This window comes from Tachyglossus aculeatus, chromosome 11 (genome assembly GCF_015852505.1).
Source record: "Tachyglossus aculeatus isolate mTacAcu1 chromosome 11, mTacAcu1.pri, whole genome shotgun sequence".
NCBI lineage: Eukaryota > Metazoa > Chordata > Mammalia > Monotremata > Tachyglossidae > Tachyglossus > Tachyglossus aculeatus.
Window position 1 is genome coordinate 15471391 of NC_052076.1, and position 15633 is coordinate 15487023.

The window sequence follows — 15633 nt, forward strand, 5'->3', positions numbered from 1 at the left end:
AATCCCCATTTTAAAGATGAGGTAACTGAGGCCCAGAGAAGTGAAGTGATTTGCCCAAGGTCACCAAGCAGAGATGTGATAGAGTCAGGTATAGAAACCAGGTCCTCTGAGTCCCAGGCCTGTGTTCTTTCCACTAGGTGCTGCTTCTTTATTTAGATTACAATCTCCTTGAGGGCAGGAGATGTGTCAAGCTACATTAAACTCCTACCAAATGGTAAGCACTGTACTGAGTGCTTGGGAGAACAGTGTTTGGCACATAGTAAGCGCTTAACAAATACCATTATTATTATTTATGCACCCTGTAGCTTGACCCAGGTTCCCTGACCTCAAGGAGACTGCAATTTAAATGGAGAAGGACGCTCCCAAGCACTCAGTACAGTGCCAACCACTCAGCGGATGCTTAATAAATGTCACTGACAGAGACAGACAGTCAGCTATTCTTTCGGGTCTTAACCAGTCAGTCGTAGGTACGGTGAAAGGCATGGATACACTTGTCCTTTGCTTTGCACCCAAATACTGTATTTGAAGGGGAAATTACCCAGTTAGCCCCATTTGTTGCCGATTACACTCTCCAAGCACTTAGTACAGTGCTCTGCACACTATAAGCACTCAATAAATACAATTGAATGAACCGCATCTCACCTCCCTCAGACATCTAATCCATTCACAAGGGTCACCTTCATGGCCTAGTGGGTAGAGCAAGGGCTTGAGAGTCACGGGTCACGGGTTCTAATCCCAGCTCTGCCACTCGTCTGCCAGGTAACCCTGGGCAAGTCACTTAAATTCTCAGTTCCCTCATCTGTAAAATGGGGGTTAAGAGTGTGAGCCCTGTGTGGAACAGGGACTCTGTCCAACCCGATTATCCTGTATCTACCCTAGCGCTTAGAACCGTGTCTCACACATCGTAAGTGCTTAACAAATTCCATAAGTATTAGTATTATTATCTTGGGACTCCCAGATTACAGGCCCCCCTTAGTCTGGGTGGGTGGGTGGGCATGAAGACCCAGGGGGTCCTATCCAAGGGATACTGGACTGGGAAAAAGCTAGCTCCCTTTTCAGCTAGCCATGCCTATTCGACTTTTAATTATCTCCCTTACTTGGGCCAAGGATGGCCAGCAGATTACTTTCTGGCTGACTTAATCATGCCGTCCAGTTCAGAGAAGCCAGGCAAACTCTGTGTCAGAGAAAATTCAAGAAGAGCGGTCTTCGGTTTCGTCGCCACCGGACCTCACCCGTTCGACACCATTGTAGCGGTAGAGTCTCCCTGCCCAGTCTGAACACAGAAATCCCCTGTGAGTGAACTTCTGCAGCGAAGTACTGCTGATGTTGTGAGATAATTTCCACGTCCCATGAGCGACAGGGCTTGATCTGGGCTTGGGAGATGTAATATTCTGATAAAAAACGGCACTTCCTTTTGAAGCATATATTTGCGTGTGCTGAGAAGTACCACGGGAACCTCAGCGAACGCCTAAGCGAGGGTGAGTCCGCCTCTCCTGTCTCACTCCAGCCATAGACCCCCCTTCTCACACCTAAATGTAGCAGCAATTAGCATCCATAAGCCACAAATGTGGCTTTTTTTTCTTTCAGAAGTAAGAAAGTTGCTCGCATCTGCTGCCCTGAAAAAGTTATCTGTCTTAAGGGGGATTGAGGCTATAACGTGAAAAGATTTGAAGCACTCAAGGTTGGGTCTCCCATGGGAAAAGGAAAACCAAGCAAGTCAAAAAAAAAAAGGCAACCCTCTTTTCTGGGCAGTCTGTAATCCAAGTTCCTCACTTGGGCGAAGCATTGATGTTGCAGAGAGCACAATCTGCTCTGTAGGGCTATCTTCCAGCCAATTCCTTCCTGACTAATAATAATAATTATAATTGTGCTATTTGTTAAGCACTTACTGTGTGCCAGGCACTGTACTAAGAGCTGGGGTGGATACAAGCAAATCGGGTTGGACACAGTCCCTGTCTCACATGGGGCTCGCAGCCTCATTCCCCATTTTACAGATGAGGGAACTGAGCCACAGAGAAGTGAAGGGACTTGCCCAGGGTCACCCGGGAGCTAGTTCAAGAAGTGCTATGGAACTGGGCTTTCTCATGGGATCAAACAGACACAGCCACCTTTAAGTCTGAAGGAAGTCTTTGGGGAATTAAGCCCTTCTCCTACCCCTTAGTCACCCAGTGAGATCAATCAATTAATCAATGATATTTATTGAGCACTTACTATGTGCAGAGTACTGAACTAAGCACACGTTGTGCACCTAATACTGGACTGACTGGGGCAGGGATGTGCCTGTTATAATGGTGCGTGGTACTCTCCCAAGTGCTTAGTACAGTGTTCTGCACACAGTAAGTGCTCAATAAATGTGATGGATTGATGTTAGGTGCAAAGTGCTCTCTGGCCCAGGCACTTGGGAAGCAGAGTGGCCTAGTGGCCTGGGAGTTAGGAGGACCTGGGTTCTAGTCCCGGATCCGCCACTTGTTTGCTGTGTGACCTTGTGCAAATCCCTTCACTTCTCTGTGTACGTATGTATTTATGTACATATTTGTAGTTTATATTAATGTCTGTCTCCCCTTCTAGACTCGAAGCTTCTGTGGGCAGGGGATGTGTCTGTTCAATTGTTACACTTTACTCTCCCAAGAGCTTAGTACAGTGCTCTGCACACAGTAAGCACTCAACAAATACCACTGACCAATTGACTACGATACCACAGAGACAGCAAACGCTTTCCCTGCCCACAATGAGCTTACATAGACCTTTTTGCCTCTTCTCACTGTGGGTAGCGTTGAGGCGCACTTTGGTTTCCACCATTTGGACATCCGCAAGATTGAGGGTAGAAATAGAAATGCAAGAGGTTGGCTTGTGTGGGCACCCACTGGAAACCTACACCTCTACGTCCCCAGAAGGACTTATTTTTTTTTTTTTAGAGCAATGCTCACTTAGCCTCAGTGCCAGTCAGATCCAGGTTAGAGGGCAATCTCTACTCAAGATTGGGTGACACCGCCTCAACCTCTGTTTTCGTTCGCATGATCTTATTTGAACTTTAAACCTGCTAGTCAAGTTCCAACAGCTCTATGTTTTGCTATTGACACACAATACGGTTGACGAGAACCTGGTACTTTGGACTCAAGGAGTTTCGCCGATCACTGATCCGTCTGAAATAGAGCTTGCCACGGGGCTCTGGAAGGCAAGAAAAGTAACCCCACCCTCCTCATTTGCTCTCTCATATTCATAGCACACCAAAGCGACTGCCCTGAGGCTCCCTGAGGCTCCCTGCTAGGTTGCCAATTGGCTCACTTTGTTTGCCCAAAGGAGCACACGTGCCCAGAAGCCTCCGCAACCTCCTGCATCAATAGGTCAATCAATCGATCGATGGTATTTATTGGGCACTTACTGCCTGCAGAGCACTGTTTTAAGCACTTGGGAGAGCACAACAGTTGGCAGAAGTGTTCCTTACCCACAATGAGCTTACGTCCAGAGGAGATAATCAGGTCCTGCATGGGGCTCACAGTCTAAGTAGAAGGGAGAACAGGTATTGAATCCTCATTTTGCAGATGAGGGAACTGAGGCGCAGAGAAGTGAAGTGACTTGAGCCCACTGTTGGGTAGGGACTGTCTCTATGTGTTGCCAATTTGTACTTCCCAAGCGCTTAGTACAGTGCTCTGCACATAGTAAGCGCTCAATAAATACGATTGATGATGATGATGATGACTTGCCCAAGATCACACAGTAGACAAGTGGTGGAGCCAGGATTAGAATATAAATCCGTGATCTTTCCACTAGGCTGTGCTACTTCCCTCACCTTCAGGCACTAAAAACTCCCAAATGGCTCAAGAATTTTTGCTTTCGAATGCTTCTGTTTTATTTCGGTGAGGACTTACCTGGTTAAGAAGTTGGTTGTTTTAGTCCAGGACAAGTACCACCAGGTCACTGAAAAGTAACCTTTGCAAACCACCTTGCAAAACATGGCTCTGTCCACATTGGAATTATGAGGCCAAGCCCTATGAGGCCTGGCTAGGTTTCTGGTGAATCACACTTAGCCTCTCAGCACTTACGTGCCTAGACGTAATTTATTTTGATGTCTATTTCCTCCTCCTCTAAACTGTAAGCTCCTTGTGGGCAAGAAACGTATCCATTCTAAGGTATTCTCCCAAAGGCTTAGTAAGAATAATAATTATGGCAATTGTTAAGCATTTACTATGTGCCAAGCACTGTTCTAAGCACTGGGGCAGACACAAGATAATCCAGTTGGGTAGGGACTGTCTCTATATGTTGCCAAATTGTACTTCTCAAGTGCTTAGTACAGTGCTCTGCACACAGTAAGCCCTCAATAAATACAATTGATGATGATGAAGTTGGACACAGTCCCTGTCTCATAGGGGGCCCATGGTCTTAGAACAGTGCTCGGCACTTTGTAAGCACTTACCAAATACCATTATTATCATTACTATTAATCCCCATTTTACAGATGAGGTAACTGAGGCACTGAGAAGTTAAGTGACTTGCTGAAGTCACCCAGCAGGCCTGGGAAGGATTAGAACCCAGGATCCAGAACCCAGAACCCATATATATATATACATATATCTGCAATTTTATTTATTTGTAGTGATGTCTGTCTCCCCAACTTTAGACTGTGAGCTCGTTATGGGCAGGGAATATCACTATTGAATGTTGTATTGTACTATCCCAAGCACTTAGTATAGTGCTCTGCACACAGTAAGTGCTCAATAAATACGATTGAATGAATGAATGGATGGTACTGCAATTTAAAGTTCTGCATTACCTTACACACTGCATTTTCCCTTGGATTCCTTTTCTAATAACAATAATATTATTTTATCTTCGGTACACAGAGCTTTGTGAAGGTAAAGGGGATGGCAATCTATCTGTGCCCAAATAACTTATGGAAACTTTAATTATATTTAGTTTATCGACGTAGCGATTATGGGTAGTAGGGCAAAGCAGCCTGAGAAGGCCATCAGGTGAGTTTTAAAGAACCTTGGAAACTCTAAAATTCTTTAGTGGGTAGCCTCTCAGCATTAGGAGCTGGGATATTTTTTATTTATTGTGAAAACAGCAAGAAAAGCTATTGGATGCTGAAACAAAACAGGGTTTGACAGTCTCTCCGAAGTAAATGGAAAAAAAAAAAACCTTAGAAGGTGGAGGCTACTGTCAAGGTCTTAACACATGAGATATTTTTGCAAATTGTAGCCCCACTAAAGACCACAGGAAAAAATTAAAGTGCACCAGTCCATCAGATTGTCTGCAAGTTCTAAATGCTGGGAACTTAGAGAAGATTGTTTCATTTTTATAATCACTTCAAAAACATTAAAACCCTCAGAGAAAAAAATGACTAGAACTGATTCAGAATTTTGACATAAAACTCTCCTGGACGTCACCTTCGGTCATTCAAAAACTCCCAAACTACTCCAGAAATTTGTGTTTAATGCTACCTCTTTATTTCAGGGATGATTTTCTTGGTCAATTATTTGATTGTTTTAGTCCTACGAGTTTCCCCCTTGGTTCTAAAGTAGCATGGTCGCAATTTCCCATATTGCATAAACAAACGGGTTTGTTACAATACATTCCCATCTCTGAATGAGGACCTCTAGACTGTAACCTCCTTGTGGGCAGGAAATGTGACTCCCAACTCTGTTGTACTGTACTTTCCCAAGTGCTTAGTATAATGTTCAGCACACAGTAAACGCTCAATAAAGGCCATTGACCTGTTTCTGTCACAAGTCGGAAACTGGGGTCAAAGATAGTAGACTGTGTGGATTCCCTGGTTGTCATCCATCATTTCACCCAACCGATCATTATTATGCATAAGCACTTAGGAAAGGGCCCTGCAACTGGAAGGTGCTCAATAAATACTCTGCAAGGTCCTTGTGGGTGGGGCCCATGTCTACCAATTCTGCTAGACTGTACTCTTCCAGACATTTGGTCCAGTGCTCTGCACATAGTAAGCACTCAATAAATACTACTGATCGATTGATTAGTGATACCTGTCAAGAGACAAGAAATTCTGGTTACTCTATTTTCCAAAGGCCACATGGCCCAGTACTCAGTACAGTACCGAGCGATTAGTACAGTGCTCTGCACATAGTAAGTGCTCAATAAATACCACTGATTGACTGATTGACTGAATGGGTAAGCCTGAACAAATTCTTGCTACTTCAAAAATGGCAGAATTAACTGATCCCACTGATCTGATTTCGAAACTAAGCATGATATAAGGTGAGCATAAGTTATCATTAAAAACTCAAAAAGTAACTCACAGATGATCAGAAATCATTATTTTGATTTTTTAAAATAATATTATTTCTGATCATCTGTGAGTTACTTTTTGATTTCTGCTTATTCTAGCATAACCCAGGAAAATTCATTTCTAGAGACTGAGCCCCATTACATTATCCTCTGGATAGATGATGTGGACTATCAGGTCACAGATATAGTTTCCTCATGGCTGGGGAATATAAAAGAGTTAGAAGGGGCAACACAGGATTTACATAATGCCTGTGTATCCTTTGTGGCTCATGACTGCCCATGCCTAGTTCAGACTCAAGCAAATTTCAAGTTTGACATTATTATGGCTTCCCTGAAAGTGGTCATCTCTTGACTTTTCTCCTTTCCCAAATTCTTCTTGGTCACCGTTAAGGGACCAACTATGCAGTGGGGTGCTGGGAGAAACACAGCCCCAGGAAGGGTTTAAATCATCTGCACTGAGGGTGCATTAATGCAAAATGCTCCAAGCGACGAATGTGAACATCAGAAGGGAATATCCACGGCTGGCTCTTCTTTGTGGGAGGAATTGGTGGGACACCTGAGTGGGGGGGAGGGAGGGGACTCTGAAGTTTCAAAAGGACAACCAGAACCCACAACAGTATGAAGGAGCCCTGGGACAGCTGAGCTAGCTACCACGGCAGCATTGGCTGGCCCCTGCTACTCACCCGACAGTGAAAGGAAGGAAGTCCCGAAGCCTCAGAAAGGAAAGAGGAGGATGGAGGCCCAAGGGCCTCCTCTGAAACCCCTGCGGGGTCCCCTTTGGACAACAGCGGACTGCCAAAGTTCTTAGAAAAATCCTGTATTTTTGATGTCTGCTTTTGGGAAGTGTTCCCCCAGTCTTACAACATAATCCCACAACGATTATTTCGTAATTAAGGGGAATTTTATAAATGAAGGAACCGCATACATAGTACAAGTGGTTGATCTGAACAAAAGGATCGCCCGAAGCTGAACTTCCTTCTCATAGCCCTATGCAGGTCACAGTCAGTCTCCCCTAGCTAGGGGAAGTGACTAAGACAGGTTGGCATATTGCGGCCCAGAAAGCACTTGGAGCCCAACGCCCTGAGAGGTCCCAAACAGGACTAGCTTGCGACCACTAGACCTTTCCCAATATTTTTTTAAATTTGCGCTTCCTGGATGAGCAAATTGAGTTTCTTGTTCATGTATTTGCATCTTTTTTTTCTAATTACTAGAAAGCAGACAAAGTATAAGCCACATTTCAAACCTAGAGCCAATTCTGATGAACACCTTAATAACCCCTCAAACCAAAAGTTGCCCCCCAGTGCCCAGTTTAAACATAAATTGTGGGGCATGATCTAGGTAAACCCTGTGGCTTGGGCTAGTCACGGCTTTCTGAGCTAGTCACGATTGGCCCAGATCCAAGGGCAGGGTCCCTTGGTCCTACTGCCTTTGAGATGTTGGCATGAAGCTGGTGGCCTCTCCCCAGTTCAAATGACCATATCTTGTGCATTTTTCAGTATCTGTGGCTGAGGGCTGGCATAAGGACTGAATGTACAGCTCAGCAAACCTGGAAGGTTAGTTGACGCTGTGATTTCAGTTTGGGGCCTGTACACCCACATATAGTTCTATCTCACGGTCTCTTTAAATGCATTTTAGGAAAATGGTACTTTAAGAAAACATCCTCATTTCGAGTCCTGGTGTTCTTGAATTGGATGTGCACTGAACTCATACACACACAAACACACACCTCTATAGACATCATCACCCCCCAAGAGCTATTGATTGGCTTCTAACTGGTTCCCAGATGGAAAAATGGCTGACAGGGTAAGGCCCTAGAATGGGTAAGAGCAGGAGCCGAAGATGAGGAAAGAGAAAATGGAAGGGAGAAGGAGAAGGGGGTTTTGGAGGCAGGATGACTAGGCCTGAGAGCCTTTAGAAAAGAGGGGAGAAAGAAGAGCAGGAGAGCTAAGCTCTTGGGAATAGAGCTGGGCTCTGGAGAAAGCCAGAGCAGAAGGAGGGACTTCTGTGGGAGCCGGAACACTGTCCAGAATAGTTGACGAGAAACAGCATGACCTAGTGAATAGAGCACAGGCCTAGGAGTCAGAAGGCCCTGGGTTCTAGTCCCGGCTCTGCCACTTGTCTGCTGTGTCACCGTGGGCAAGTCACTTGACTTCTCTGGGCCTTAGTTAGAAATTGGGGATTAAGGCTGTGAGCCTTATGTGGGACAGGGACGGTGTCCAACCTGATTAACTTGTGCCTACCCCTGTACTTATGTGTCTGGCACAGAGTAAGCTCTTAACAAATGCCATTAAAAAGGGGAGGGGGGGCAGGAATCTGGTCAGGGTAGGGGAGCTATTTTTGCTAGATATAAAAATCCTAGGATTGACTCCTATAACAATACAGTGATAAGCTTAGACTCTCCAAATCACTGCTAGAAAATATGAGGGCAAATAACCAACTCCCCAGAGCAATAACTATGCTGTCTCCCCTATGCCCATATTACCCAAATCCCAGTTGTCTATTCGCAAAGCCGTTCTTCTAGACTGTGAGCCCACTGTTGGGTAGGGAACGTCTCTGTATGTTGCCAACTTGGACTTCCCAAGCACTTAGTTACAGTGCTCTGCACACAGTAAGTGTTCAATAAATATGATTGATTGATTCCCCTTCCCCTATTCTTTATATTGACTAGATTCTAATATCCTCAATGAAACTTAATTAAGGTATCAGGTCTTTCTGAATTGGTGGGTAGACAATTATCATCACCATCAACATCGTCATCATCATCAACATCATCATCATCACTGTACGTAAGAATTTCCCATCTGCCAAAACACTGTGCTAAGTGCAGAGGCAGACACACACAATCAGATTGGACCTCCTGACCTAAGTCGGGGGGTGAGAGGGAGAGAAGGTGTCTTATCCCCATTTCACAGATGAGAAAACAGGTTCAGAGAGGGAAGGTGAAAAACCCAAGATCACGGCAGAACTGGTATTAGAACCCAAGTCTCCTGACAGTCCCATGCTCTTTCCACTAGGTAAACTGTAAAATTTGCATAGTTCAAAATATCCGCTTACCTGATATATATCCAAAATTTATTCACATTTTTTAATAAACCCTAAAATTCAGGACCAACCTAAAAGGAAAAAAATGAGTTCCAACTGCATCCAAAATAATTCTCCTGTATTTCCTTAGCATAGTCTCCCTCTTATTAAGCCACTTTACTTCCTAAAACAAAATGTTTCTACAAATCAATCTCTACTCATCAGCTTTTAGGATTCAGGCCCCTGCTCACCTCCTGTATCTTCATCTTCATTTGGGGGAGTCTGGTCTTTAGTTTCTTCTCCACTATCCGTATTTTCCACCTCCTGAAGTTTGGCTGAATTGCAGTCAGTCAAAATTTCCGGACCTTCTGAATGAAAGAAAATATTAATGAACTTGATCCCTTGCCCTCTCATCCAAGGACTTTAGGAGTTTCTTAAAATTTACATTAATGAGGCTTCCATTCAGTCCCTGAAAGTTATTGTTTGAAAGCCTCTTGAAGTCCGAGATCATGAGCTCTGTCTGAAGCAAATAGTACAGCATTTTGTAGTTACAGGGTGCTCCATAAATACCGCTGCTTGATTTCTTTATGTGCATCCTGAGACACAGGTTAGATAAGGACGATAATGAGATTGAAAGAATCCAAGTGCTCTAAAATGATAATAATTATGGTACTTGTTAAGCACTTATTCTGTGCCAAGCACTGTACTTAGCACTGGGATAAATACAAGTTCATCACATGGGACACAGTCTCTTTCCAGAGTTTGAGATTATTCGATATAGACTGCACCTTCAAGCCCATGTTAGTCTGGGGGTCTCTAGTCAATTATTATGAGATACGTTTTAAAACAGGATAAAATAGGCATGTAACATTTAAAAAGTGTTTACGTGGTGGCATGTGTTATGTAAGGTAAGATGAGCTGTCATTCAAATGGAGTGGGTTTCTTTGGTGAAGGCACAAACCATCTCAGGAAATGGATTCTATCAAAGGCTTACACAGTGAAAAAAATATGCTTTTATTAATGAGAGTGTTGACAGCGAATAGTCCTCCAGTCCACCAGAACTTATAGCTGAGATATTTCTTTGTCTGAGAGCAATATGGCACAATTTATCGTCCAATATTATGCTACCTAGTCTATTCACTTTTAGAAGATTGGTTTAATCACTGAAGTTTGCTCTTTTTACAGATCAAACTCTGAGGAAGACAAATACTGGGCAACCAGCGTAAATTCAATGCATCTGTCATTTGTATTGTATTCTCTCAAATGCTCAGCACAGTAGTCTCCACATAGTAAGTGCTCAATTAATTCTGTTGACTGATCGATTGATCTAAATGGCTCCCAGACAGTTTACTGTTCTGGGATGAGGGCCTTATGAGGATGTTGAAGAGCTAGTGACATTTTTCAAAATACAGGGGTTTTCCCAAATGCTTTCCTGTCTACATTTCCAAGAACCAACCATCGTATTAAGGAAAATGAAAACCTAGTTTGATAGGGTAGGGATATTGATAGTTAAGAGAAAATGATTTGGGGACATTTTCCACCTATCTGTCTATGAATTCCTACAGCATTTTCATTACACCGTAGCAACAAGGTGCTAGATTCCCAGAAGGATTATGTTCCATCCTTTCAGACTTGCTGTCTCCAAGTGGCCTTTTTAGAGAGAGAAAACCGTTGTACCTGTGGAACCACTCGACTCCTGTAAATTCCTCAGCTCCATGCTTGACTGTGTATCTGAAAAGATTGCAAATTGTAAACATTAGCCCAAAGGTCCTCCTAAAGGGTTTGGGAATCCCAAATCTAATAAGGAGAAAGAAAAGATGCTGGAAATGACAGTCATATATCTCTTTCCTTTATTTTTTTTTTTTTGGTATTTATTAAGAGCTTACTGTGTGTGAAGCACTGTACCAAGTGCTGGGGAAGATGCAAGCTAATCAGGTTAGACCCAATCCCTGTTCCACAAGGGACTCACAATCTTAATCCCCATTTTACAAATGAGATAACTGAGGCACAGAGAAGTGAAGTGATTTGCCCAAGTTCACACAGCAGGCAAGTCACACAGAAGCAGAATGGCTTAGTGGCTAAAGCACAGGCCTGGGAATCAGACGTCATGGGTTCTAGTCCCAGCTCTGCCACCTGTCTGCTGTGTGATCTGGGGCAAATCAATTCACTTCTCTGTGCCTCAGTTACCTCATGTGTAAAATGGGGATTGAGATTGTGTTCTCCATGTGGGACAGGGACAGTGTCCAACCTGATTTGCTTGTAACCACCCCAGTGCTTAGAACAGTGTCTGGCATACAGAAAGCACTTAACAAATACCATTATTATTATTGTTGCTATTATTATTAAGTGGTAGAGCCAGGATTAGAACCCAGTTCCTCTGATTCCCAGGCCTGTGTTCCTTCCAGTAGACCACAGATTATGGCTAGTCTAGTCCTTCTGGATATTATACTTTAAAAATGCTTCCACTTGGACCAGGAAGAATATCCTCAGGTGCAAGGTGTGAATTTATGCTTCTGGGACTTCTAAAAATTTGCCCTTGGCCCACAAGACTCCCCCCTTCCCTTTACTTATTTATTTCTGGCACTTGATGTCAAGCACTGTTCTAAGCACTGAGGGAGAACTGAGAGAAGTAGCATGGCTCAATGGAAAGAGCACGGGCTTGAGAGTCAGAGGACGTGGGTTCAAATCCCAGCTCTGCCAATTGTCAGCTGTGTGACAAGGCAAATCACTTAACTTCTCTGTGCCTCAGTCCCCTCATCTGGAAAATGGGGATGAATGAGCCCCACGTGGGACAATCTGTTCACCTCGTATCCTACCCAGCGCTTAGAACAGTGCTTTTCCATTAGTAAGCGCTTAACAAGTGCCATCACCATCATAAATCAATCAGGCAGAGCAAAGACCCTGTCCTACATGGGGCTCACAGTCCAAGTAGGAGGCAGAACAGTTATTGAGTCCTCATTTTACAGATGAGGCAACTGAGGCTTTGACAAGTGACGACTTGCCCACGGTCACAAAGCAGACAAGGAACGGAACTGGGATTAGTACCCAGGTCCTCTGACTCTGAGGCCTGTGATCTTTCCACTAGGTCACTTCTCATGGCCCATCCATGCCATGATGGCCCATCCATGCCATGATGGTCAGGATCTCCTAGAACAGAGATTCAGAGATTCTCCTGGATTTACATTCCCACCCCAATCCAGAAATTCACACTCCAGACTGCTGATCCGAAGGTATCAAAACATTCAAGGGGAGGTGTGAGGACTAACCGTGCCGAAAGGGGCCTGAGTAGAAAACGATCAGGAACCCTGCTCAAAGGGGCATCTGAGAAAGCGTCAGTTGGTAATATTGTTTCGTTAGTTCCAGCACCACTATAGGGTTCTGCTCTTTGTACAGTTAGTATTAAATAAATACCACAGTGTTTTTTGATCTGCAGATATGGAAGCATAAGATCAAGCTCTCAAAGCCATCTAAATGCTCTGTTAGTGTAATAACAATAATAACTATGGTACTTGGTATGCACTTACTATGTGCCAAGGACTGTTCTAAGAACTGGGGTAGATACAAGCAAACAATAGCAATAACAATTATGTATTTGCTAAGCACTTACTATGTTCCAAGCACTGTTCTAAGCATCGGGGTAGATACAAGGTAATCAGGTTGTCCCACGTGGGGCTCACAGTCTTAACCCCCATTTTATAGATGAAGTAACTGAGGCACAGAGAAGTTAAGTAGTTTGCCCAAGGTCACATAGCAGACAAGTGGCAGAGCAGGTATTAGAACCCGTGTCCTCTGACTTCCAAGCCCGTGCTCTTTCCACTAAGCCACACTGCTTCTCCTCTTATTGACATCCACCTTTGTGTTGCACATTTATTAAAAAAAAGACCAAAAATCTTCCAAAAGTAAAAACATTCAACATGTGCATCGTCAATAGAGCTGTGTTTACTATTTTACTTAGGGCACATGGGGAAAAAGGAAATTTGTTTTGTCTTATTTCATGGATTTATAAACTTTCAAGAGCACATGAAGACAATCTGAAGAGGCTGGAATCCTCTCCCACCCCAAAAAGCAAACTACTTAAAGATCTCTGAAACCAGCAACTTCGGAAATAATTTCCATGGCATGTCCCTATTTGTTGTTGCCTATGATGCTGTAAGCCTTTTTATGTCTGGTAAGTCTAGCTAGAATGGAGATGAAGTTCAGCTGTCCGGTTAATTTAAGACGAAAGTTTCCTCGTCTGTAGTAGCGGTTGCGTATTCTGAGCTGAAACCACTTGTCATCTGGCCTGAATAGAGGAAAAAAAAACTTTGGAATCGGACTGGGTTAAAGTTGACTAAGTTCTTGAGGTGACACAATTCATAATATCTCAAATCTCAAACAGCAGTTTTAAGAGATGTTGATCTCATCGGAATCTCCAACATCTAAATCTCCCAGCTGATGTGACTAGCTTTCCATTGGAAAGCAATTTAAAATGAGTACTCTAGTCCTATGGATGAGGAACAAGAAAAGAAGAAAAACAAAGTGATGATCCGGAAAGCTTTTCACTTCTTCCAAGGTGGAGAAAGCACTGCAAACTGCCAGGAACCTTTATTTGAAAAACATGACAAGCTTTTGAAATAGAATTGCTGGGGAAGGTCAGTGGTTTTTAGTATGCCAATATATCACACTTTTCACGTAGAATACTTTACAAGTTCTGTAAATTGAATAAATTAACTTTTCAATTGCCTGCAACTGTTGTATAGCAACCTAACATAATAATATGCTTGAGAAAAAATGTAATCTGCCAATATCATTTCCTTATCTCAGGAAGAGCCTATTTAGATGAGAAGCAGTGTAGCCTAGTGGAAAGAGCATGAGCCTAGGAGTCAGAGGAACTGGGTTCTAGTCCCAGCTCTGCTACTCGTTTTGGCTGTATGACCTTGGGCAAGTCACTTAACTTCTCTGTGTCATTTGTAAGACTGTGAGTCCCATGTGGGATACAAACTGTCTAACCTGATTATTTTGCATTTATCCCAGTGCTTCGTACAGTGCCTGGCACATAGTAAGCGCTCAACCAATGCCATTTAAAAAATTGATATTTGGCTGAAAATCTCATATCTCTAAATTTTGAGGATTCTTTCTCTTCTTTCCTTCCTTCTGTATCCCTCCAGCCCCCAAAATGTTCTCTTGGGAGCTACTTTCTGGGGATTGTTATATTTTTGAGCCCTTTTGTGCTCACAGCCTTTCTCATAAAGCCTAAGACATCATTTTTCTTATCTTCCGAGACTCGATTGTGCTAATGGACTGCAAAAGTGAAATGCTACTTTATTTGCTGCTTCCAAAATCCCTCCTTAGACCGGTGTCCTGAATCTCATATCTGTTTTCTACCAGAATGACCGTCTCTGGCTACAGTGTAAACCCTGGGAGTTTCAACAAGTGCCAGTGAGGGATGCCAATTTCAGACTGCTTTTTTGTTCTCTCAGCTTCCACTTCTAATTGACAAAGATGCCAAGCAGGGTGTCTTACCAACTAGACTTTTTGGAGAGAAGCCAGGGTTTTTTCTCAGAGGCTCTAGCATTTCATGTGCTGCAAAATGAAAGGGGACAGCTTGTGAATAAAATGAAAACTTTGAAATGGCAGGTGTCTGGTTAATTGCACTCTCCGTTTCCCTGGATCTCCTCCTTCTAGAGTTTGGTAGTGAATGTTATTGTTGCTTAGCCTTTTCTCCCAAATTTCCTTAACATAAAAAAGGCAGACATCTCCATTCGTTTTGCTATCAGGTGGGTACAATCCAGTCTGCAGTTTCTGAGTCCTCAACATGATTGTTTAATGGAGGATGCCAAGAGCGCAAAATTCTGCTCTTAGTTTGACAGTGGGGAGTGCAGGCATGAGGGAGAGGGAGATAAAAAATGGAGATCTGCCCTGGAAGATGCCTAAGTGGTAGAGAGGTCATTGTCAGCTCAAGAGGGGAAGCAGCATGGCATAGTAGATAGAGCGCAAGCCTGGGAGTCGGAAGGTCATGGGTTCTAATTCCAGCTCTGCCACTTGTCTGCTGTGTGGCCTTAGACAAGTCACTTCACTTCTCTGTGCATCAGTTACGCCATCTGTAAAATGGGGATTAAGACTGTGAGCCCCAGGTGAGACAGGGACTGTGTCCAACCCGATTAGCTTGTATTCACCCCAGTACTTAGTAAAGTGCCTGGAACAAGGTTAATGCTTAAGAGATACCACAGTTACTATTATTAAGATGCATTTGTTGATTGTCGTTCTGCTTCATATTGACAAAAGTTATCTTCTTCCTTCTTCCTGCGTCTTTGGTTCTTGTTGTGTGTGTGTGTGTTTTTAAAGGGGTCTTGAGAAATAAAGGCACTGGAGTCAAAA

At 43.5% G+C, this 15633-nt stretch overlaps 1 protein-coding gene across 1 annotated transcript in view; it reads right to left on the reverse strand.

The window, feature by feature from the left end:
* The window catches only part of IKZF3 (IKAROS family zinc finger 3), an 82365-nt gene that overhangs the window by 53863 nt on the left and 12869 nt on the right, over positions 1-15633 (reverse strand). The window contains exons 2-3 of the mRNA XM_038754050.1: positions 10954-11007; positions 9528-9644 (exon numbers count right to left, since the gene is read on the reverse strand). Of these exons, the coding sequence (XP_038609978.1) occupies positions 9528-9644; positions 10954-11007 (171 nt within the window). The remainder of the gene's footprint in view (positions 1-9527; positions 9645-10953; positions 11008-15633) is intronic.